The following is a 22,249-nucleotide window of genomic DNA, read 5'->3' as shown; positions in this document are numbered from 1 at the left end:
ATTTGAGCGTGGGGGTGTTTGTCAGTTGAATGTGCGTGGTTGGAGGGTGGGTGAGTAGGTCGGGGGGGGTGTGTGTGTACAGGTACAAAACAACCTAATTGTGGATGTACCTGTAATGAGCCAATTAAATAAAGAGCATGTCAGGACAGCAAAACCTTTGAAAGCAATGACACATGTGTCGCTCTAAAATGCCACAGGAGTGATCAGCTGGGACATGATATAATTGACCCAGCTGGAGCCAACAGCATGGTCTGAAGTTGGCACCTTCAGAACTGAAAGCCAGAGCCACTTGAGCTAAAGAACCAAGTCCATGAGCTGGAAGCAGTACAGAGGCATAAACCTCTTAGGTAGACCAGGCAGTAGATGGAACAAGATCCACACTCTCCCAGGGGCGGGATACAATCATTCAAGACAAAGAGTACCATGCTGTCAGGAAAGAAGTTGCCATATTTCATTCTATATATATATATATATATATATATATATATATATATTTTAAAGCTCACTAGATATTTAGCTTTCAAACAATATGTGTTGTTTCCCTACTAGCAGCAAGAGCTAGTGATGCCTGTTTGGAGCATAATTTCTGGAGCTGCAGCATTCTTCCTTAGCCAAGTAGAAACTACTTAATGGATGCTTTTAATTAGGGCTGTCGATGAATCACAGTTAATTAACGCGATTAACAAAAAAAAAAAAATTGCAATAATTTTTTTAAATCGCGATTAATCGCAGGTTTTAATCACACCGTTAAACAATAGAATACCAATTGAAATTTACTACATTTTTGGATGTTCTAAATTTTCAAATATATTGATTTCACTTACAACAGTGTACAGTGCTCACTTTATATTATTTTTTATTACAAATATTTGCACTGTAAAAATAATAGTATTTTTCAGTTCACCTTATGCAAGGACTGTAGTGCAATCTCTTTATCGTGAAAGTGCAATTTACAAATGCAGATTTTTTTTTGTTATGTAACTGCACTCAAAAACAAAACAATGTAAAACTTTAGCGCCTACGAGTCCACTCAGTTGTACTTGTTCAGCTAAAGACAAACAAGTTTGTTTACATTTACAGGAGATAATGCTGCCTGCTTCTTATTTACAATGTCACCTGAAAATGAGAACACATGTTCACATGGCACTTTTGTAGCTGGCATTGCAAGGTATTTATGTGCCAGATATGGTAAACATTTGTATGCTCCTTCATGCTTCGGTCACCATGCCCGAGGACGTGTTTCCATGCTGATGGCGCTCGTTAAAATATAGTGCATTAACTAAATTTGTGACTGAACTCGTTGGGGGAGAATTGTATGTCTCCTGCTTTATTTTACCCATATTCTGACATATATGTCATGTTATAGCAGTCGCTGTTGTTGACCCAGCACATGTCGTTTGGTTTAAGAACACTTTCACTGCAGATTTCACAAAACACAAACAAGGTACCAATGTGAGATTTTTAAAGATAGCTACAGCACTCAACCCAAGGTTTACGAATTTGAAGTGCCTTCCAAAATCAGAGGGACGAGGTAGGGTTTATGCTTTCAGAAGTCTTAAAAGAACAACACTCCGATGTGGAAACTACAGAACCCAAACGACCAAAAAAAGGAAATCAACCTTTTGCTGGTAGCATCTGACTCAGATGATGAAAATGAACATGCTTTGATCCACACTGCTTTGGATCATTATCAAGCAGAACCCCTTATTAGCATGGAAACATGTCCTCTGGAATAGTGGTTGAAGCATGAAAGGAGATATGAATCTTTAGCACATCTGGCATGTAAATATCATGTAATGCTGGATTTAACAGTGCCATGCAAACACCTGGTGACATGGTAAACAAGAAGCAGGCAGCTTTATCTCCTGCAAATGTAAACAAACTTGTTTGTCTCAATGACTGGCTGAACAAGAAGTAGGACTGAGTGGACTTGTAGGCTCTAAAGTTTTACATTGTTTTATTTTTGATCGCTTCCCCCCCAATAATTCTACATTTGTAAGTTCAACTTTAATTATAAAGAGATTGCACTACAGTACTTGTATTAGATGAATTGAAAAATACTATGTCTTTTGTTTTTACAGTGTAAATATTTGCAATAAAATAAATATAAAATGAGCACTGTACACTTTGTATTGTGTGTTGTAATTGAAATCAATATATTTGCAAATGTAGAAAACATCAAAAAATATTTAAATAAATGGTATTCTATTATTATTAAACAGCGCAATTAATTGTGCAATTAATCTTTTTAATCACTTGACAATCCTACTTTGAATCCATCTCTGCTGCAATTTATTATTATGGAATACAGAGCTAAAGGGAATATTAAACTGATTACAAATAAATAGTCAGTTTATCCCTGTGAAGGTCTCAAAGTCCTGTGCTGGGATGAGCAAACACATAGCATGGTAAAAATGTGGTTCTACTGCCTCAGTTAACAAGAAAAAGGTGGTTTTCACACTACCCACTTTACAAACTCACCTTGGGATCTGAAAGTTAAGCTGGGTTCTTCTGGGTTGGCTTGTGCACCCCTTCCAACAGTAAGAAATCCGCAGGGCAAATGCCACCCTCAGTTGCACTTGTGTAACTCCCTGCCCCCAATGTGGGGTTGTTGAAGCGTAATGGAAGACAGAATTATTAATTCTGTTGATGCATTAGCAAGAATAAAATCCAGGTCCCTCATCCATTCTTGTTATATCACAGGGTTAATGGGAGTAAAAACTTGTTTTCATCCACTGAAGTGAACAGATACAGATTTTTAATCTGTTGAGTAAACTGGTGCCATTTTTAGTCACTATGGAGCAGAACTGCACTTTAAGGTACCACTGGTTGAGCAACTGAGATAGTCTAAAACTCAAATACTAATGTAGATTGCTAAATAAATACTAGATACAGAAGATGACAATCAGCCCCAATACAATCATTTGCTTAGAAATAAAGATTAATTGCTACACATTTGTAAGATTACAGCAGCATCATGTTACTTATTTCCAAAGGGAATATGAATTATCCAAGCAGACTACAAAAGTGGAAGGCACTGAAGGATGAAGGACAAACTATTTAGTTTTATTTCTTGTGACTACCACATAGCAAATCAGCTTGCACTCACAAGTATGATGAGCGAGCTGTAATCAAAGAGAAATATGTTGCAACATGTATTTAGCCAACTCTCATTTCGGATGAAATCCAATTCTGGAATACTTTATAGGATTTCTCAAAGGTTTCCCTATTTTCGAAGTGCACTAATAGTCCCTGGGAGGCCAACCTGCAGCTTGTTGGCCAAATGCAACCTCAGTAGGTGACATTTCTACATATTCATTCTTCAGGGTAGAACCACACTTTAGAACTAGTCTTCTTCAATTACATCTTCAGTGTTATTAGTGACTCAAGAGTGGATCTTGAAAGTGAAATTCACTGAGGGAGTGGCCCGTGTTGAAAAGGACAGATGTAGTTGACACAGACCACCAGGCTCCGTGTGCGCGCGTGCACGCACACTGTGATGAGGCGATGGGAGCGCTCTAGTTTTGAGGAATCTGGGATGCTATTAATTTGTTACATTGGGTCACAGTAGTTCTACTGATTGCATACAGTAGGCATTGAATGGCTCCATTTCGATATGTGAAAATAAATATGTCTTGACTAATTCACTTACCTTCTTTTCTTCAATTCATTTTTCTAAGGGGATGTCCGTTTGAGAAACAGCTTTAACCTTATTAATCAGCTAATAGAAGCTTAACTACTTACATATTTGACAGCTATACAACCATAATATTATATTGTTTAATATAACTGAAACATGTACTATAGCATTATCTCCTCTAGTACAAACAACCTCTAGCTGAATGCACAAAAAGAGCAAAGATGAAAAAATTGAAATAGTTTATTTGCTGCATAAGGAAACATTTTGTAAATTACATACAAGAACAAATGCTATGCTATAGTATATAATTTTCAATATTTCACAAAGATAATTGTAATAAATATGCATAACAAAACAAGGTAGAAGACTAAATCTGAACAGCAAACTTCAAAATGGTTTATCAAGTTTTAAACTTTGCAGCATTTGCATGCTTGAAATTTTTAAGTGCTGCAGAAAAGACGTCCTTTCACATTTCTTTGGAGTATTTTCCAAATTGTCTAACTATAAAATACTGTCCAAAATTAACAGGCATTAGTTAAACAACCTAAGAAAAGTAACAGAAAGGTCTAACTGATGCAAAGTTTTTAATCCTTTTGAGCTTTCTCATTGTTAGGAATTATCTGATGTAAGTGCACTATGTGTCCCGTAAGCCTGAGGCACTATAGATTCTGTCAAATTAGGAGTCTATAAACTTCATAGATTATGTAGCTCTGGAAATATCTCCATCAACAGGAATAAAACCAATGCAATAACAAACTGCAAGGTAGAATGGTTTTAACCCTTAAATGCACTGTTTTCTTAGAAATATTCTTCCATAGTTCTCTACTATACACTGTCATTTTATCATGAGGCATTTCCAATTCTACTTTTAACTCTTAAAAACAGACAAAGGCTTCAATGACGCCCTCTCCTGCCCAAGAAACTTGTAGAAATTATTGTTAGATGACAGCACAAATGTATCATGTATTCCTGCATTTGATGAAATAGCAGGATGAATTGTCATTTACACTTCAATGCTCTTGGATATGCTGACAGATCTATTATTTTATACAGTTTTTCTGAGCTGAGAATATTTTACTATGCTTTACTCTAGTCTAGCTGAATACTTTGGGTAAAAAGAGAGCCTTAAACATGGTTACCTAAAATATTTGTTAATATAGTTTAATGCAAACATCACGTAGCAAAATGGTTTAGTTACAAAAAAATTTCATTGGAGGGCCAATAAAAATATATTGAAGAGCAGATCTTTACAAAAGTGAGGTTAGGAACTGTGAGGCATTGACGCTCACTGTAAACATCCTGCATTCACTAGAATCCCTTGTTTCCTTTGAAGCATATGTATTATTTTTTCCTGAGCTCCATGGCCAACAGCAGTGTGAATATTTGCATAGACAGCTTGACCTACTGAAAAGGGTTATTTTGTACAGAACTTCTGAGGTTCATCTGATTTATGGTTTTACATTCTAAATTAGTTTTGTTTAGGTTATCAACTATTGTGTCCAATATTGAGACAATGCAATTGAATATAAAGATGTACAGCATGGATTTTACACACTCAGTGTACAATGGGCATGGTAACTCGTAATCCATGTTAATCTGGTTAAACATAAAACAAATTACAGGTAAATTTAGTTGCTTGATGTTCTGGCTTACTAAGCAAAATTCCGCACAAATATCTGCTTTTGTTCATTACTACATGGGTGAATGAACTTTGCCCAATGAAAGATCACATCTGGCAAGATGTCAGAAGCCTAAGGGCAAAAACACTGAGCAGACTAGATCACCCCACCTCCTTTTCAATATCCAGGAGCAGGACTCAGAATGGAGAACTTCACCTTTACCCAGGAGGTGAGACTATTTTTGTCAAGATGGAGTGTTGCACGCTGGGACCTGTTTCCCTCCCTGAAAGCATCTCCATATTGAAGAAGGAAGCCGTGAAGCACAACACAACACTGTGGACCACACTTTACATCTGGGGTGGCCAAAGTAACAACAGCTCTGAAAAATACTTAGATTTTGTATATGAAAACAGTACTCTGAAAACTTTGTGGGAAGGGAGAAGATGTGCAGATGCGTTAGATCATAGTACATAGACTGAACAGGAAGATTGGCAGAGACAAATCCAGCTCACTAAAAAAAGCAGCAGGTTGGCAACTTTAAATCTTGTGTTAAGGTGAACCTAGCTAAACACCATGGCAGCACGACAGGATTCAGTACAAACAGTTTGTTTCACTTTTTTTGTGATTGGCTTTTGCACATTGTTAAAATCTGTTTAAGCACTTTCTGGACATCTTCATCCATTTGACCCTAGACAGAAAGATAAAAAAGGTAAGTTTAATTCTAGCACCTTTTTATTCTTTCAGAAATTTTACATAGTTTTAAAAGTATGTTAATCTCCCAACTCCCAATCTTTTCCAAGAGGATGTTGCTTTAAATTTCTGTTAAATATTCAGACTTTTTGTCTAGGGTAACCAAAAGATAAGAAGCTATTTTCATTATAGATTTGCAGAAGGGACCTCTTACATTAAAACACAACATACCTCACGTGACTGAGAAATATGCAATCATACCTGCACAGCATAGAGAAGATGCATCCTGTAAACTGATACAATCTCCTGGTGCTGTTTCTTTGTTTCCTAAAAATAGTAAGATGCCAAGTCAAGGAATGTGCATGCAAATTCACTTAAAAAAATCACCACATCTCATTTTAGAGCACATGGATATCTACAGCTATGATAAAACAGGATCTTTACTTATATCAGAAAACTATCTTGCTCATCTGCAGGCATGCATTATACCAAGGAGTATTTTACAATCAGGCCAGCCAAAATAGGTCCCTTTGCAACGTACGGTCCACTAAGATGCTATAGCTTTATCTACACCAGGAAAGTATCTAGTGCAGCTGATTTCAGTGCTCAAAATGGTTTAGCTGCAGACAGACAGGATCAAACCACAGTCAGTTGCAATTTCTGAAACTGTAGCTGTTTTTTCTGCAAGGAAGCTAAACCACTGTTTTCAGCAACAGTTCAACTGCACCCATTGCCCACACCCCTTTGTCAGCAATGAGTAGATTTCTTAGTGCAGATGAGGTTCAAAAGGGTCCTGTCCTATGGTGCTCTGGCAAATTACTACATATTCAGCCAAAGACAAGCCCCTCTTCTGTGGCCCAAGAACCATCTCCCAGGTAAAGCTGAAGTTCTGTTTTAGAAACTAGGCTGAGAGAAGTGGGCCATACTACCCTAACATTATACCACCCCTTTCCTAAACTTATCAGGGGAGCGAGAGAGAGGAGACACCGACCCCACAATAGCCAGTAGCCTGGGGTCAGGGCAAATCCATGCTCTGCTGCAATCAGACCAGGGACTTCCACATCCCAGGCAAGCTTCCTGACCACCAGGCTATTGGCTATTTTTGGGTTGGCCTCTCATTCTTTCATTAAAAAACACCACTTTTAAAAAGGTCTCTGGTTCATCCCAATGTGGAATTTTTCACAGGAAGGGAAAACCATTTCCAGCCCACCTCTTGTGGTTAGGCAGTGGAGGAAAGGAAGCAGTTGGAGATGAGAGGCTCCTACAGAACTCTGGCAGTAGGCCATAAGCCTTCATTTCTAAGCAGGGCTATGTCTACACTTAAACTGCTACACCACCACTGTAGTGCTTCAGCATAGATGCTCACTACAGCGGTGGGAGGGGTTCTCCCATCGCTGTAGTTAATCCACCTCCTCAAGAGGCAGTAGTTAGGTCAATGGAAGAAAAGGCAACTCAGAGCTTGTGCAGTAACTGTGGTTCTTCAAGATATGTCCCTATGGGTACTCCACTTCAGGTGTGCATGCGTCTTTTGAGCCATTGATTGGAGATTTTCTGTTAGCAGTGTCCATTTGGCCTGTGGATGTGCTCTATGCTACCTCGTGTTATGCTCCCAGGTCACACAGAGCTGGGCGGGCAAACCACTCAATTCCTTCTCTAGCCGAACGTCCAACAAGAACAGTCTGAAGCAGATGGGAAAGAGGGCAGGTAGTGGAGCACCCTATGGGTACTCCACTTCAGATGACGCCCAAGAAGTATCCTCATAGGGAGAAGGGATCTTCAGAATCAAGTCTAAGACTGAAGACAGTACAGCAGAATCAAGTGCCGCATCAGACCTGACAGTGCAGACCAAGGCATAGTGTTTAGAAAAGGTATGCACTGAAGCTCATGCAGCAGCTCTGCAGTTCTCTGACACTGGAAATGTTTTTGAATAATGCTGTGGAAGTTGTTTGTGATCTTTGAGGAGGCAAAGCACCAGCTGCATCATAGCAAGCAGTAATACACACAGATCCATCTCACCGGTGTCTGTGAAGAGATTGTGGACCCCTTAGATCCTTCTGTGATGGAGACAAAGAGTTTAGGTGATTTCCGAAATTGCTTGGTCCTATTCAGATAAAAGGCCAATGCCTATCATATATCTAATGTATGAAGGGAAGTCTCCCGCTGAGGTTTAAGTGGTTTAGGAAAAAATACAAGTAGATGAATAGACTGGCTAAGATAGCAATCCAACCCTTCAAAACTGCTGTTTTGATGCTGATTGGGTACCTGCTGAATGGAGGGTGGGAAGCTCTCTTCCTCTGGAATCTTTTTCTATCAGGCTCGGTGGTTCTGTGAAAGCCAAAAGAACTGAGCCAGGCATGATCTATGGGCAGTTTGAGACCCGTAGGGTGTATATACCCAGAGACCTGAGCAGGGACCCTGGAGTCCTTCAGCATGTGCAGAGGCTCAACCATAGTTAATGGTCAGAAGCTCCTCTTGGGAAATGGGACGTCCTCAACTGTATTCTGGACTCTCTCAGGAATCATGACAACCAGAGCCAGGACACCCTACCCATGACAACTGCTGTGGAGATGGATCTAGCAGAAGTGTCTTCAGCATCCAAGGATGCTTGGAGAGAGGTTCTGACTAATAAATGACCCTCTTTAATAATGGCATGGAAGTGTTCTCTATGCTCCTGTGGAAGATGTTCAATAAAGGATGCAAACTTGTTGTAATTTGTGTAATCCTGTTTGGTCATGATTGCCTGATAGTTTGCAATCTGAAATTGGAGGGTCAGAGGTGAGCAGGTCCAACTTTTTCTGGTTCTTCTCCTAGGGAACAGACCTGTCTGTCTAGTTCGTTTATAGCATCCACCACCAAGGAATTAGGGAGGTGGGGAGGGCGGGGGAGAAGGATGGGGGGGAGAGAGAAAACAAAAATGTTGAGTCCCTGGGAGGAACATAATATTTCTCATCCGCCTGTTTACAAGTTGGCAGGAGTTTGCCACACAGTCGTTGCTGGATCCAGAAATGCTTCGTTCATGGATACCGCAACCCAGGTGGGCGTCACTGACTGCAAAATTTCCAGGAGCTTGCGAAGGGAGTCTTTAACCTCCTCAAGACATATCTGGAGTATACCCACCACCCACTTCACAAGGTCCTGGAATTGACAAAATCAGTCATTGAAGGTGGTAGAGGCATGACCAACTTGTCTGGAGACGGAGATGAAATAGGGGCTTGAGGGGTAGCCTTTTCGCCCAAGGTAGCCTCCTGTTCCTCAAAGATCTCCTCATGTTGGGGATCCGGTGCAGGAGACTGTATGACCCTAGTGTCCTAATGCAGTGGAGCCAGAGTTCTGGCAAATTGCTACTTATACACTGCCCAGGGATCCCAGGATGGTCCCTAGGGAGGCCCCTATAGGAGAGGGGGTAGTATGCAAGACTGATACCACCATCTCAGACATGGGTGAGGGTCTTTGTCAAAGTATGGGTTCCTGTAATGATGCAGAGGGGAACCTCGCAGGGATAAGCAAGAGACTGACTGAAAGTTATCTCCATCCTCTTCAGTGTCCTTCAATAGAGCGGGCCCCACTAGAAAAGTATGGAGAATCCTGTGGTACCAGGAAGCACTGATAATCCAAAGACCAGGGTCTCTGTACTGAGAATCATTCAGTACCCATAAGCAGGGGGTCCCTAACACTCACAAGTCCCTAGAGTAACAGTCTCCTTTGGTATTGAGGGGGCCGGTACTGATGCAGCAATTGATTTGGTGCGCATAGGTGCCAGGGCCAATGGTGCGTGCTTCAATTTTGTCAGTACTGACTGAGCTGAGTGGGAAGGCACCATTGTTAAATATGAAGTAATCTGTGCTGATCTGGAAATAAGATGATACCAGGGCCTTGTCAGTGCTGTGTTTCTCCTAAGTACTCCAGGATTTCCTTGCTCGTCAGTACCAGAGGAAGAGTCTTTCACCTCCATGGTACAGAGTCGAGAATTCAAGGCCTTTGACACCACAGATCTAGCAGGAAAATAGGACTTTTTCGGAGCTGGCTCCTTGTGGTGGGAGACCGAGCTCCTCCTCTTTGGAGCCTTCCCTGAGTCCTCTGAGATCCTCCCCTTCTCAGGCAAGAACTTAGACCCAGTGTCCTTTCAACTTTGGCTGTCAGGAGACAGATGTATAGGGGCAGGTAGGTAACGGTCTCCTGACCTGACTCAGAAGCCGGTCGAAGGGAGTGCTCCATCACCATCATCATCTTCAGCGTGGTCTGCTGATCATTCCAAGCTCTAGATTTTAGAGCCAAGCAAAAATTGCACTTTTGGAAGAGATGATACTCTCCCAAGCAATGGAAACACTTAGGCCAAATTTACACTACCCGCTGGATGGCGGGTAGTAATCAATCTATCGGGGATCGATTTATTGCGTCTCATCTAGATGTGATAAATCGATCCCTGAATCGACGCCCGTACACCACCTCGGCAGGAGGAGTAAGCGGCGCCGACGGGGGAGCTGCAGCGACTTGCTGCCATGAGGATGGCCAGGTAAGTTGAACGAAGATACTTCGACTTCAGCTACGCAAATAGCGTAGCTGAAGTTGCGTATCTTAGATCGATCCCCAGTGTAGACCAGCCCTCAGTAGCCATCACCGATCAGAATAACTTCCTGACAAGAGAGGCAGCATTTGGAAAACGCCCAGCCAGGCCCAATAAGGTCTCCAGAAAAAAATGGGGGAGGAAAATCGGAAACCTCTCAACTATCTAATTTTATATTAACTAACACTAACTAGAAACACTCAACTAAACAACTACAAAACATGCTGACACATGCACGAGGCGGCCACGCAGGAGCTCAGTTCTGGCCGAGGTGATACAGAAGGAACTGAGGGCGGTTTGCCTGCGCAGCAGCATTAGGTTGTACACAGCACAGGTGCAGGCTGAATGGACACTGCTAATTGAAAAATATCTGACCAAGGGCTCAAGAGGCGCATGCGCATCTAAAGTGGACCATCCATAGTGACACTACTCACAGAAAAATTCTTCTGTCAACCTAGTGCTATCTATACTGGGAGTAGGTTGGCTTAACTATGTCGCTCAGGAGTGTGGATTTTTCACAGCCCTCAGTGATGTAGCTGGGTCGACCTAATTTTTTAGTGTATACTTGACATAAGTGTTTTATTGTTTAAATGATTTACTAAATCTATTGCCCCCACTGGTATTCCTGCAAGGGACTAATTCTAGCCCCAGCGCGACATTAACTCCCACTGCCTGACTGGGGAGAAGGAAGAACAGGCACCAGGAAAGCTGTGTAACTCAGCAGGTTGGGAACTCAAATACAAGAGCTATCCTCCCCTGAGCTTGGTGCTTAAAGAGATCTGAAAAAAAGATGTGTGTTTGGGGGGAGGGTGGGATGGGGAGGTGTCTTTCATAATCTGGGAGCAGCAGCTTTGGTAAGACAATGCCTGAAGTGTGCTCCTCAGCAACCAGGCTCGATTCTCAACTTTTTTTTTTTTTTTTTGGCCAGATCTGCGACTCCTGGCAGGCCTCTCAACACACCCACTTCAAGCACTGCCAGACCAACTCCGTAACTCACAGCAAAAGCTTTTTGTGGTTTAAAAAATGCTTTGGGGCTCTGTCCAGCTTGGAAGTCTTCATGTTCTACGGGACTGGGCCTTTTACTTGTACATGGGAAATCCCATTGAAGGTACAATTTTAAAATGATTTTAAAGTAATTCACAAATTCTGAGAAAAAATATCTTTTTTTTTTTTTAAATATGAGTCTGTTTGGATAGAAACTTGTCTCAGTCATAGCACCAGTGCCACACAAGTACACCACATTTTATGACAGTTATAACATCTTGGATCAACTATTAAACTTTGCTCTATCCCCCCAGCGTCTCAGCGGTTTGGATATCCATTTGAAGCTGTGGCTTTCTAAACTCTCATTTCTGCTATAGTTTAGTTTAGTTTGTGACACAGCAAAATGAACTAATGTATTGAGATGTGATGACATCTGCTTCGGAAGTGCCATAATTATTTTATCAATCCAATTAATGCCAATTAATGCTTAACCTCAACACAGTAGCTTAAACAACTGCATACTGTATATGCAGTCTCTTTCAGTTATTGGGAACTGCTGCACTATTTCCCATATCTCCAGAGCAGAAAATGGAGTGAAGTTGACTGATTTAAGTGTGAGGCCTTTGGGGATATACTGCGACACAGTAACTCAGTTTTGTATTATTGCTGAAAGAGTGCATTGCTGTGACAATAATGAGGATTCACAGCTATCCGTTATAGCACATTTTATTGCATTGAGCATCCATTTCTCGTACTCAGTGGTTGTGCTTCACTTTAACGGGGCATACGAAACACAATAAGGAAGGCTTCCCATCCTATTAGCAATGAGAGCAGTTGGAGTTTATCAGTTAAGAAACCCACACTTACAGCCAGATGATTTTGTAACTGTTTCACTTGTTGCTGTAATGCCTCCAGCTGTTGGCTTTGTCTTTTGGGTGCACTGGTTGAGTAGGAAAGCTGAGAAAGGCTGTTCAATGCTTCTTTTAACTTGCTAACTTCCTTGGACATCTCATTGATCTATCAAGGAAAAACGGTCCACGTGAAAGGAGCAAGAAATACTATTTTGCCATGTTTTGTTTAGAGAACATTTAAATAAATTAAAATTAATGGAGATATCCCATCTCCAAGAACTGGAAGGGACCTTGAAAGGTCATCGAGTCCAGCCCCCTGCCATCACTAGCAGGACCAAGTACTGATTTTGCCCCAGATCCCTAAGTGGCCCCTTCAAGGATTAAAATCACAACCCTGGGTTTAGCAGGCCAATGCTCAAACCACTGAACTATCCCTCCCCCCAATTTCTTTTGGATTCTGAAAAAACATCCCTACCTTGAACTGAAGCACAAGGCGCCTACTCAGTAAATAAAGGGTTGTAGTGCTCCCACCATGCTACAACCCTTTGTCTACACCAGGGATCGGCAGCCTTTGTCACACAGCCCACCAAGGAAAGCCCCTGGCGGGGCGGGGCGGTTTTGTTTACCTGCCGCATCCGCAGGTTCGACCAATCGTGGCTCGCACTAGCCACAGTTCGCCGGTCAAGGCCAATGGGGGCAGTGGGAAGCGGTGCAGGCCGAGAGATGTGCTGGCTGCCGCTTCCTGCCGCCCCGAATGGCCTGGAGGGCGAACTGCAGCCAGTGGGAGCCGCGATTGGCCGAACCTGCGGACGTGGCAGATAAACAAACCAGCCCAGCCTGCCAGGGTGCTTACCCTGGTGGGCCGCGTGCCAAAGGTTGCCTATCCCTGGCCTACACAAAGATGGCTGGGCTGTAGCTCTCTCTCAGCCAGCTCTGCAGTGCCTCCTCCCCACCCTGCAAGCCAGCAGGCAGTTCCAGCTCCTCACCAGTACTGGGAGGTCTGCATTCAGATGTGTGTCCTCCCAGCAGGCTGCTCTCTCCATCTGCCTCTCCCAGAAATTCTCTCTCTCCTACTTACCTTTCTACCTCTATTTCCTTCCCCCCCAAATCTCTGGCATGCTACTCTTCTCCTGCCCACATCTCCCCCACCATTCGGGCTCTGTCCCTGCCGAAGCCTCTTGGCTCACTGTTAAATTTCCCTCCACCATCCTGATCATTTTAAGCATTCAGTTTCTGCTAGCAAATCTGCTTTTGTACAGAATTCTCACATTTCCAAATGGAAACACATTGCTTTAACAATGTATGTGAAGCAATATTTACACCATTGAGGTATTGCGTTTACTGATGCTATGGGCACAGCCTCTGAATACACTGATGTCTGAAGACAGAAATGCAGCTCGCTTGGGTCAAGTCTAGAGCCAGCAGAATGTTCTGAAGACAGCTACCACATCTGTGGCCCATTTTCTATTATAAGAACTCTGTGCTATCAGATATCCCAATTATGAAAAAAGACGAGTAGGGATGGGTGAAATGATCTGGGTAAAATAAGAACTGTAGGATCTTTGGTCACTTGTGCATCTTTATTTAGGTTTGCAAAACTTCTCTCCCTGTGGATCTCTCACTGTTCTAACTCCCACTTTCATCATTTCAAAATAGGAGTCCAAGCACTCGGGCAACTGGGCCACATACGACTTCACCTAATAGTGATAGATCATGCAGCTCTCCTTGTGGGGACCTCCGCAGGGTCAACTATGCATTTAGCCAAACAAGCTTTTATCAGTATTAAAGATGGTATTCTGGGACCTTAGATTACAAGACAGAAAGATGTACTCAAAAGTTATACTCCATGACACTTTGTTTAATATGGAGCTGTGAACTGCAGGCATTACTCAAATTGTTTTACAAGGTCTAAACATTCAGGAAATCCAATCTCTTTAATGAATTACTAACCTTTTTATCTTTATCTTCTTCTAGCTTTGACGAGCTTTCTGCATATCTTTTCATGTCAAGAAGATCTTCTTGAGCTTGATGGTACTTACGGTAAAGTCCATTTATTTCCTGCTCCTTAGCCTCAAGGAGAGTTTGAGCACCTTCTTTTTCCTCTTTTAATTGCAAAACTTCATTTCTCAATTGGGCAGCATCTAAGGACACGTTCTCTTTCTCTTTCATTAAATCCTTTAGTTTGGATGACAAAATATTAACTTCACCTTCTAACGATGACTGGAGTTTTTCATATGAAGCTCTGGGCACCATCGCTTCGTTAATTGCAGCTTTTTCTTCCAACAATTCCTTCTGCAGATTTCTTACCTCAGTTTCCTTGTTAATAAGCTCTTCCTTAAGTTCATTTATTTCTTCCTCCATTTCCTTTGCCATACACCTGAGAGCAGTTACCACCTCAAGATGCTCAGCAACTGGTACAGAGTTTTGTTTCTGAGTATCTATCAGTTGCTTGAGCTGTGCTGCTTCATTTAATACCTGTGCGTACTGGGACTTCATGTCAGATAATGCATCTTCAGCTTTATCTTTCAATGAATTTGTTACCCGCATCAGTTTCTCATGCTCATCTCTAGGAATGTATTCCAAAGCTACATCCTCTAATGCTTTCCTCTTCCTGTAATCTTCAAGCTCTGTTTGTGCTTCTTTGTATAACTGAGACAGCTCACTAACTTGTCTGTGTAGGTCATCTATCATTCTAATCCTTGCTTCTTTCATCTCCCGAGGTTCATCACTGGATTCCAACTGCATCTGATTTAACTTATCTTGTAGTCTTTTGATTTCTTCTTGCCCTTCTTTGTATCTCTCAATCAACAAAGCTTTCTCTTGGTTAATGTTCTCAATTATTGAACAATAAGAATTTTTTATTTCCTCACATTCTTCCACAGACATTTTGCTAGCAATGTTCTGCTCTCTTTCTTCAAGTTTTTCCTGTAGCTCTCTCACTTTCACTTCATGCCTTTCACTTTCCTCTAATGCTTTCCTGAGTTCTTGCTTTAGCACTTCAATTTCCTCACATGTAACCCTCAGTTCATGGACATCCGAATAAGTATCTTTGTTTTCAGAAGCAACAAGACCCAATTTCATCTGCTTTTGTACATTCAAGACCTCTTTCATAGCTTCTTCATACCGGCATTGGGTTTCTTTAAGTTTCTGGCTAAGATCAGAGCTGTTTTCTGAAATATCTGCACTGTTTAAATGAATTGTTTCTGGGATTCTAGACTGAAGTTGGGTCTCTAAGTACTTTCTTTTTGCTTCAGAATTATCTAATTTCCTCTGTACATCCTTTAAATCTTCTTGTAGATGCTTAATTTTTACTTCATTGTTGTTTGTTGACTTCTCTTGAGTTTGTGTTGCATTTAATGAGGATGATTTTAGTTCCTGAGCGGAGGTTTGACTTTGTCTGTCCACTGACTGATCAAACTCTGTTTGGGTGGAATGATAGGAATCTAGGGTGGAATCCATTTCTGTTTCTCTGGGTGCTTTTTCCTGCATAAAAAGTGTTAGTGTTTATAAAACAATGTTATTGAGTAGATTAAGTAAGGGAACTCTTACTATGTGTGCTCTACAGAGATGGACAATAAAAACATTGTGGCTAGATTTTCAGCAGAGCTCAGCACGCAAATTAAGACAGTGGGTGCTAAAATCATCTAAATACCTGAGATGATTTCTGTAGCACAAAAAGGATCAAAGGCTATGAGAGTTAAAATTCTGAAAACCTCAATCATTAGCCAGAGTTCTGAAATAATTAACTCCATCTTAAGAAAAAGGCTATCAACTAATTTATGAGAAAAACGAAAATTGCAAACAATGATTTAATATTCAAAGAAAGTTTCCTCTTGATTTTTTGAAACTCTTACTATCTACAAACTGTCTTTTAATTTATCTTCACAGAACATCACTATAAAACAAAGTAGCTCTTTATTCTGCTATTCAAGAACTGAAAGATCCCCTTTGCTTTGAATTAGGCACAAAAATGTAATACATACCTGTAATTTGTCCTGTAACTCCTTATTGTGTAGTGTTAGAGAAGCAATTTTTGCTTGCAACAATACAAGCAGATCTTGCTGGTCAGTTTCAGAACTTATATCCAGTAAGCTATCAGCACCTTTAAAATAAATGGTTTTAAACCATTTAAAACAACTGAAGTGATGACGTAGTGACTGTAGCAAAAGCAGGCACTATCTAAAGGAGGGATAGCTCAGTTTTTTGAGCATTGGCCTACTAAACCCAGGGTTGTGAGTTCAATCCTTGAGGGGGCCATTTAGGGATGGGGGGGAAGGATGGTACTTGGTCCTGCTGTGAAGGCAGAGGGCTGGACTTGACCTTTCAGGATCCCTTCCAGTTCTATGAGATAGGTACATCTCCATATATATCCTTTCATATAAAATCATTATAACTTTGAGATGGAGTGAACTTGTTTTTTTCATAAGAACGGCCTTACTGGGTCAGATCAAAGGTCCATCTAGCCCAGTATCTTGTCTTCCAACAGAGACCAATGCCAGGTGTCCTAGAGGGACACCATTAATATGCCAAATGAAGGAATTATTTCTAGCTAGATTTCTAAAAACTGTTTAGAAAAAACTGATGTACCTACCAGTGATCAAAGAGTTACAATGCCGAAACCATTCTCTAATACCATTACCATTATTCCTACATTTAAATGGTTCTAAAAGACAGTTGATAAAAAGAATAAGCTTTGAGAATTAACGAAGGCTTTATTATTCACCTTACCTGTAGTGCTGTCACTCAGTCTATCCTTGTTATCTCGCTGAATGGAGCTGATCTCTTCCTGTGAGACACAAGGAGACAATCCTTTCACTTCAAGAAGTTCTAGACTTCACAGAAATGAGTATGGAATGAGGTCAAGCCCTGCAGAATGAATGGCTCTTTGCTCTGGGGTCTGATGTCTTGTTCCAAACAACATTCCTTAAAAGTCAGGGGCCAGATTTTTAAATTAGCTTAAGAGATTTGGCCTCCCGATTCCCATTAAAATTAATGTGATCTGGGCATCCACATTCCCCCAGGCAGTTTTGAAAGTCTTTGCATGTGCACCAAATTATGCACTGTAGTGTGTAAGGTACTGTATATTTAAAATGTTAAAGGACTACAGTCTTCAATAACATAGGCTGAAATCACACAGTAGCAAGTGGCTACTCATCCCAGTGAAATCTTTTGGACAAGAACTGTCTTTATTGTATGTAATGAACAGTGGCAGGCACTTTGTTAGCACTAAATAACTTGCTACTGTAGTGTTAAGATGCAAAACATTTACTCATTTATTGTGAATTACCACCACATTTACTGAAAGAAAATATCAAAATAAGTTTACGAAGTATATGCCCTTTGTTTTTACACACATTATAAACCATTTATTTCTCAAAATTCAACAATTCACAGTGGATCTCCCAGTCACTGATTGTGGATTATCAAAGTTCTATACTTTTATCCTCTTAAATACAGCCAAAGTTTGTTAAAAACAACAGAACAGCAAGAGCAAATATACCTTGCATACTTGTTCAGCGAAGAATGCCTGTCCTTTTCCAGCAATTGGAGTTGAGGTTGCTGAACGTGGAGAGGACAAATCACTAAACTGAAAAAGAAGTGTGTGTGTGTGTATATATTAGGGAGTTCTACTGCCTGTGTTAACATATGCAATAATTCTGTGTTAGCACCAAAGAGCAAACCTAATTACTCAATGCTGTTCTTAGCCAGCAGCACACATGCATTATTTCCAGACATGAGCAATGTTTCAGTTTAATAACCTATTTCTTAAGCTGTAATTCAATCCTATATTATATATCTTGCCTGCTCTCTCCCCTTATTGGATTTCTACAGCTACCTGTATGTGGAAGTGCATTTTAAGCCATTCATCAAAAGAAAAGACCTTTACCTTCCAAGAGACCACCTTTATGTGCAGCTTTTAGACCATGCCACATTACTAGTAGCCTTCTTAGTAACTGTACCCAATATGGGTTTTCAAGATGTCGTCCTAACCTCAGAAAAAAAATCTACTCATGACATGAGACAGACATATAAAATAACAGAGCAAATTTTGCCAGCATCATTCGCATTATGCTCTAGATCTTTCCCATCCCACTACAAATATCAAAATGTTCAAACTTGGACTTTTTGTTTACCTGGATAGGACTGATAGGAGGAGGTGGGGCTTTGCGTTTTTTTGGAGTTCCACTTCTTTCTGAACTTAATTTAGAGACTTGGTCATGCTGAAATTTTCACAGGCCAGAGAATGGAGGTGTGTTAGTTTGGTTAGTAAAGTCTGAGTAAGCAGTTTTATTAAAAACCCCACATAACTTGAGCAGTTTGTTCCTTGTTTCATTCAAGCTTCTCCACAATAACTGCATTGCTATAATAGGCAAGATACTAGGCAGGCTTGAAGACAAGGATGACCCCCCACCCCCCTTGCAATTCATGCTTCAGCAAAAACAAAGATTTAGTGAAAAAGCACAAGCTGATGAGAGGTTTAGCATTTGTAATCTCAAATACACTTCTACCCCAATATAACACTGTCCTCGGGAGCCAAAAAATCTTACCGCGTTATAGGTGAAACTGCGTTATATCGAACTTGCTTTGATCCACCGGAGTGCGCAGCGCCTCTCCCCCCACCCCGAGCACTGCTTTACCGCGTTATATCCAAATTTGTGTTATATCGGGTGGCATTATATAGGGGTAGCGGTGTACTTCATTTGTTCACGGCTTAATTAAGTCACCATGAATGGCCATTATTTTTCCTCTCCGTCAATTACTCTTGTGTTCGGACAGCTTGAAAGACCTATTTCTTCCATAAGGGGAGTGCCTGAATCAGTCACTCCATGGCTTCTCACTTTAATGGGGTGTGCACCCTCCAAAATACTATGCCCCTAATAAGTGCTATTAGGGCATTTTTATTGCTTCAACCTGGTGGGATTTTCACCACTGGGATCTCCCGCAAAGGGCATTCCAGCAATACCCCTTGTAACCTTGGAATGTGTGTTTCATGTTGGAAATCTGAAAAGCTTTGCCTCTGCTTGTCTCCATAATCAAGGTGTAAGAAAGTCCAGTCTTGGGGCCTAAACTCTCGAGTTTTTCCACAAGAGTTTGTGCTTCCTTTTCCCAACCACAGAACCACACCCTTCCCCCCAGCACCCTTTTCCTGCCTCTCCAAAGCTGATTGGTTATTGAATCTTGTAAGAGGCCTTGTTAAAAAAAAAAAGCTGATTAAAGCAATACGTTTCTGCAACATGCTTCTACCATGAGCAACTCGAACATTCATACTATAGAACATTGTAATTACAGGTAAATCTCAGAGTGACATTTATTAGTGCTTTTAAGCATATGCCATTTATCATTTTCACAGGAAGTTACAAACCCGTATAGTCTGAATATTTTCAAGTAACACAAGAGACAAATACCTGCTTTGGCTTTGTTGGTGACTTCGTATCTGTAGAGCAGGGAGGGGAAAAAGTGTTTTATGTTAAATACCATTAAGAAAAAAAAGCAATTATGTCTTTGCGTGGCCCCACCCACCCCTAACTGCCTGCAATGCCAGCCTGGATATCCCATTTGTCTGCTTCTCCAACAAGTCTTGTGCATTTCTTTCATCCTGCCTACATAATTGGAATACCCTTCCTGAGAAAGTCCACACGGCCACTCCCCTCTTTACATTAGAGCCTCTCCATGACATCCATCACTGGGAAGCATCAACAAAATTAGCCAGCTAAGAACTTTAATTTATTCCCTTCACAGAATAAAAAGCCCAACTCCATGCTGTGTGCTAGCCCTTGCTATGTTACTGCAGTAATTTCCCTCTGTTCCTCCTCCTCGTAGCTACTCCCCATTGCTCTGCTAGCCCCCTAGGATACTAGCGGACACGTTTTTTGGAGCAGGGATCACTTCTGTGTTTTGGGAGGCACCTAGCAAACTGGGTGCAGTGCAAAGTTAAACAGCCATGCTAATTATCTGCGAGAACTAGCTCATTTCAAGATATTGCAAAAGTAAATTCACTTCTTGTTGAAAACAGATCTGGTCAGTTAAAACTGACACATTATTTCCTCTCACATACCAGCATCTGGAGAGATCTTCGACAGGAGGAGGCTCTGAATCCCAGCGTTCTCAGAGAGCTTTGAGTAATGTAGGGCATCGTGTCCAAGGGCATCTACAAGGCTGAAGTCGGCACCCTTTCTAATCAAGGTTTCCACAATGTTAAGGCCTCCAGCTTCACAAGCCAGCATCAAAGCAGTTCTAGAGAAACACACAGAGCCCAAGCGTGAAGATTCTACTCTTAAGGTACGTCTATACTTACTTCCTGGTCCGGATGTAAGTGATCGATCTTCTGGGATCGATTTATCGCATCTTGTCTAGACGGGATAAATCGATCCTGGATCGATCCCGGAAGTGCTTGCCGTCGACGCCGGTACTCCAGCTCAGCGAGAGGAGTACGCGGCATCGAGGGGGGAGCCTGCCTGCTGCGTCTGGACCCGCGGTAAGTTCAGACTAAGGTACTTCGAATTCAGCTACGTTATTAATGTAGCTGAATTTGCGTACCTTAGTCCGAAGTGGGGGGTTAGTGTGGACCAGGCCTTAGGGCTGTAGCTGTGTCATATGACTTTTTTGGAAAAAACATCCTGTGACATGGACAAATCGATAAAATCCAAGATTTTTTTTTTTTAAATTAACATGCACAATTTCTCTCCTCATTTCTCCCCACACACCTGCCCCTGCTGCCCCAGGGCCTTTTTGAGGCATTTGGCATTCTGAACCTTGCTCCATCTTGCATGAAGGTACCAAGAGTTGGTATCTGATTGGCAGCTTTTATCAGCAGGTTGTCCAGTTCTCAAAAGGAGTGGCACAGAAGCAGCTTCTGATTAGAAAGTCTGTCAGATGCCAGAGCCAAGATCAAACTACAGCCCTGAGAGTCATGGTGCAGTACAAGAGCATCTATTTGAATACAGCTGCATTTCACTCATTGCTTTTAAGTGAACGCAGATACAATCATGGAGATTTACTCATTTCAGCCCAAAAGCAAAATAAATTGAAAAGCCCCTTGTGAGAATAAGTAAGAGGCATAGTTAGGGAGGACAGCTCAAATCTCCTCTAGAAAACCAAAATATCTTGTTATCCCACAAAAGACTTAGGAGTCAATCCCAAATCCAAGGCTAGGCAACCTACAAACAGTGTTAAGAGCTTGGAATAGTGTTTTGCATGCAGCAAGAGTACACTGTATTTTTTTTAAAATCCTTCCAAGTTACTTGCAGGGATGAAGAGTTTTATCAAAAGTACTTTACTGCATACTAGTATTTTTTTACCCTCCTGTGAAAAATACTCTGCCCTCAGCTTGAAAATAGGTCTAATAGATTGGTGTTTTTTAGTTTGTGCTTTGAAAGAAACAGACATGAACACTGGCAAACACTCTCATAGCAATGAATTGTTTCCTTCCATATTTGCCAAAACATTATAGCAATCCTTTCACCCACCACGTGAGGGCAGAAGCATGGTGGGAAGATGGCAGTTGCACTGCTGTGTGTTAAAACAGTAGTGGAAGAGAGGAAAGTGAAGAATATCACATTCAAGTGAAATTGCAGAGATGATTTTAGATGGGCAGCGTAATTGCCCAATTGGAATTTGGACAGGACATCCAAGTTGGACAACCCCAATTTTTATTTTTTCATACTAAGAGAGCTTACATAATAAGTTAGTGATCTATATCTCTGCAAAACTGGATATATAATACGTTCAACTAGTCTTCATACGAGGAGGAGAGGGCAAAAAGAAAACCGGTGTTTCTCATTTAGTACCATCTTCCTCCCTTCTATTCAGTGTTAATGTTTTCTAAAAAGAGCAGGAATGAGACTACTGTGCTGTCTACTGAAGAAGGAAATGCTCTCACACAAGTGGACAATGAACTTTC

General features: G+C 41.3%; 1 protein-coding gene across 5 annotated transcripts in view; it reads right to left on the bottom strand.

Moving 5' to 3' along the window:
- Positions 1-3,864: 3,864 nt before the first annotated feature.
- The window catches only part of RAI14 (retinoic acid induced 14), a 131,086-nt gene continuing 112,701 nt past the window's right edge, over positions 3,865-22,249 (bottom strand). For 4 of the 5 annotated variants that reach the window (XM_034773758.1, XM_034773756.1, XM_034773759.1 and 1 more), the window contains 10 exons: positions 20,405-20,583; positions 19,755-19,783; positions 18,483-18,569; positions 17,849-17,935; positions 17,077-17,134; positions 16,332-16,450; positions 14,299-15,831; positions 12,365-12,514; positions 6,211-6,276; positions 3,865-5,947 (listed from right to left, as the gene is read on the bottom strand). In XM_034773758.1, the coding sequence (XP_034629649.1) occupies positions 5,870-5,947; positions 6,211-6,276; positions 12,365-12,514; positions 14,299-15,831; positions 16,332-16,450; positions 17,077-17,134; positions 17,849-17,935; positions 18,483-18,569; positions 19,755-19,783; positions 20,405-20,583 (2,386 nt within the window). In that variant the 3' untranslated portion in view covers positions 3,865-5,869. The remainder of the gene's footprint in view (positions 5,948-6,210; positions 6,277-12,364; positions 12,515-14,298; positions 15,832-16,331; positions 16,451-17,076; positions 17,135-17,848; positions 17,936-18,482; positions 18,570-19,754; positions 19,784-20,404; positions 20,584-22,249) is intronic. The other variant, XM_034773760.1, reaches the window with a different exon arrangement.

The sequence above is a fragment of the Trachemys scripta genome, chromosome 6 (genome assembly GCF_013100865.1).
Source record: "Trachemys scripta elegans isolate TJP31775 chromosome 6, CAS_Tse_1.0, whole genome shotgun sequence".
Lineage (NCBI taxonomy): Eukaryota > Metazoa > Chordata > Testudines > Emydidae > Trachemys > Trachemys scripta.
This window is presented reverse-complemented; position numbering and strand designations above follow the sequence as displayed.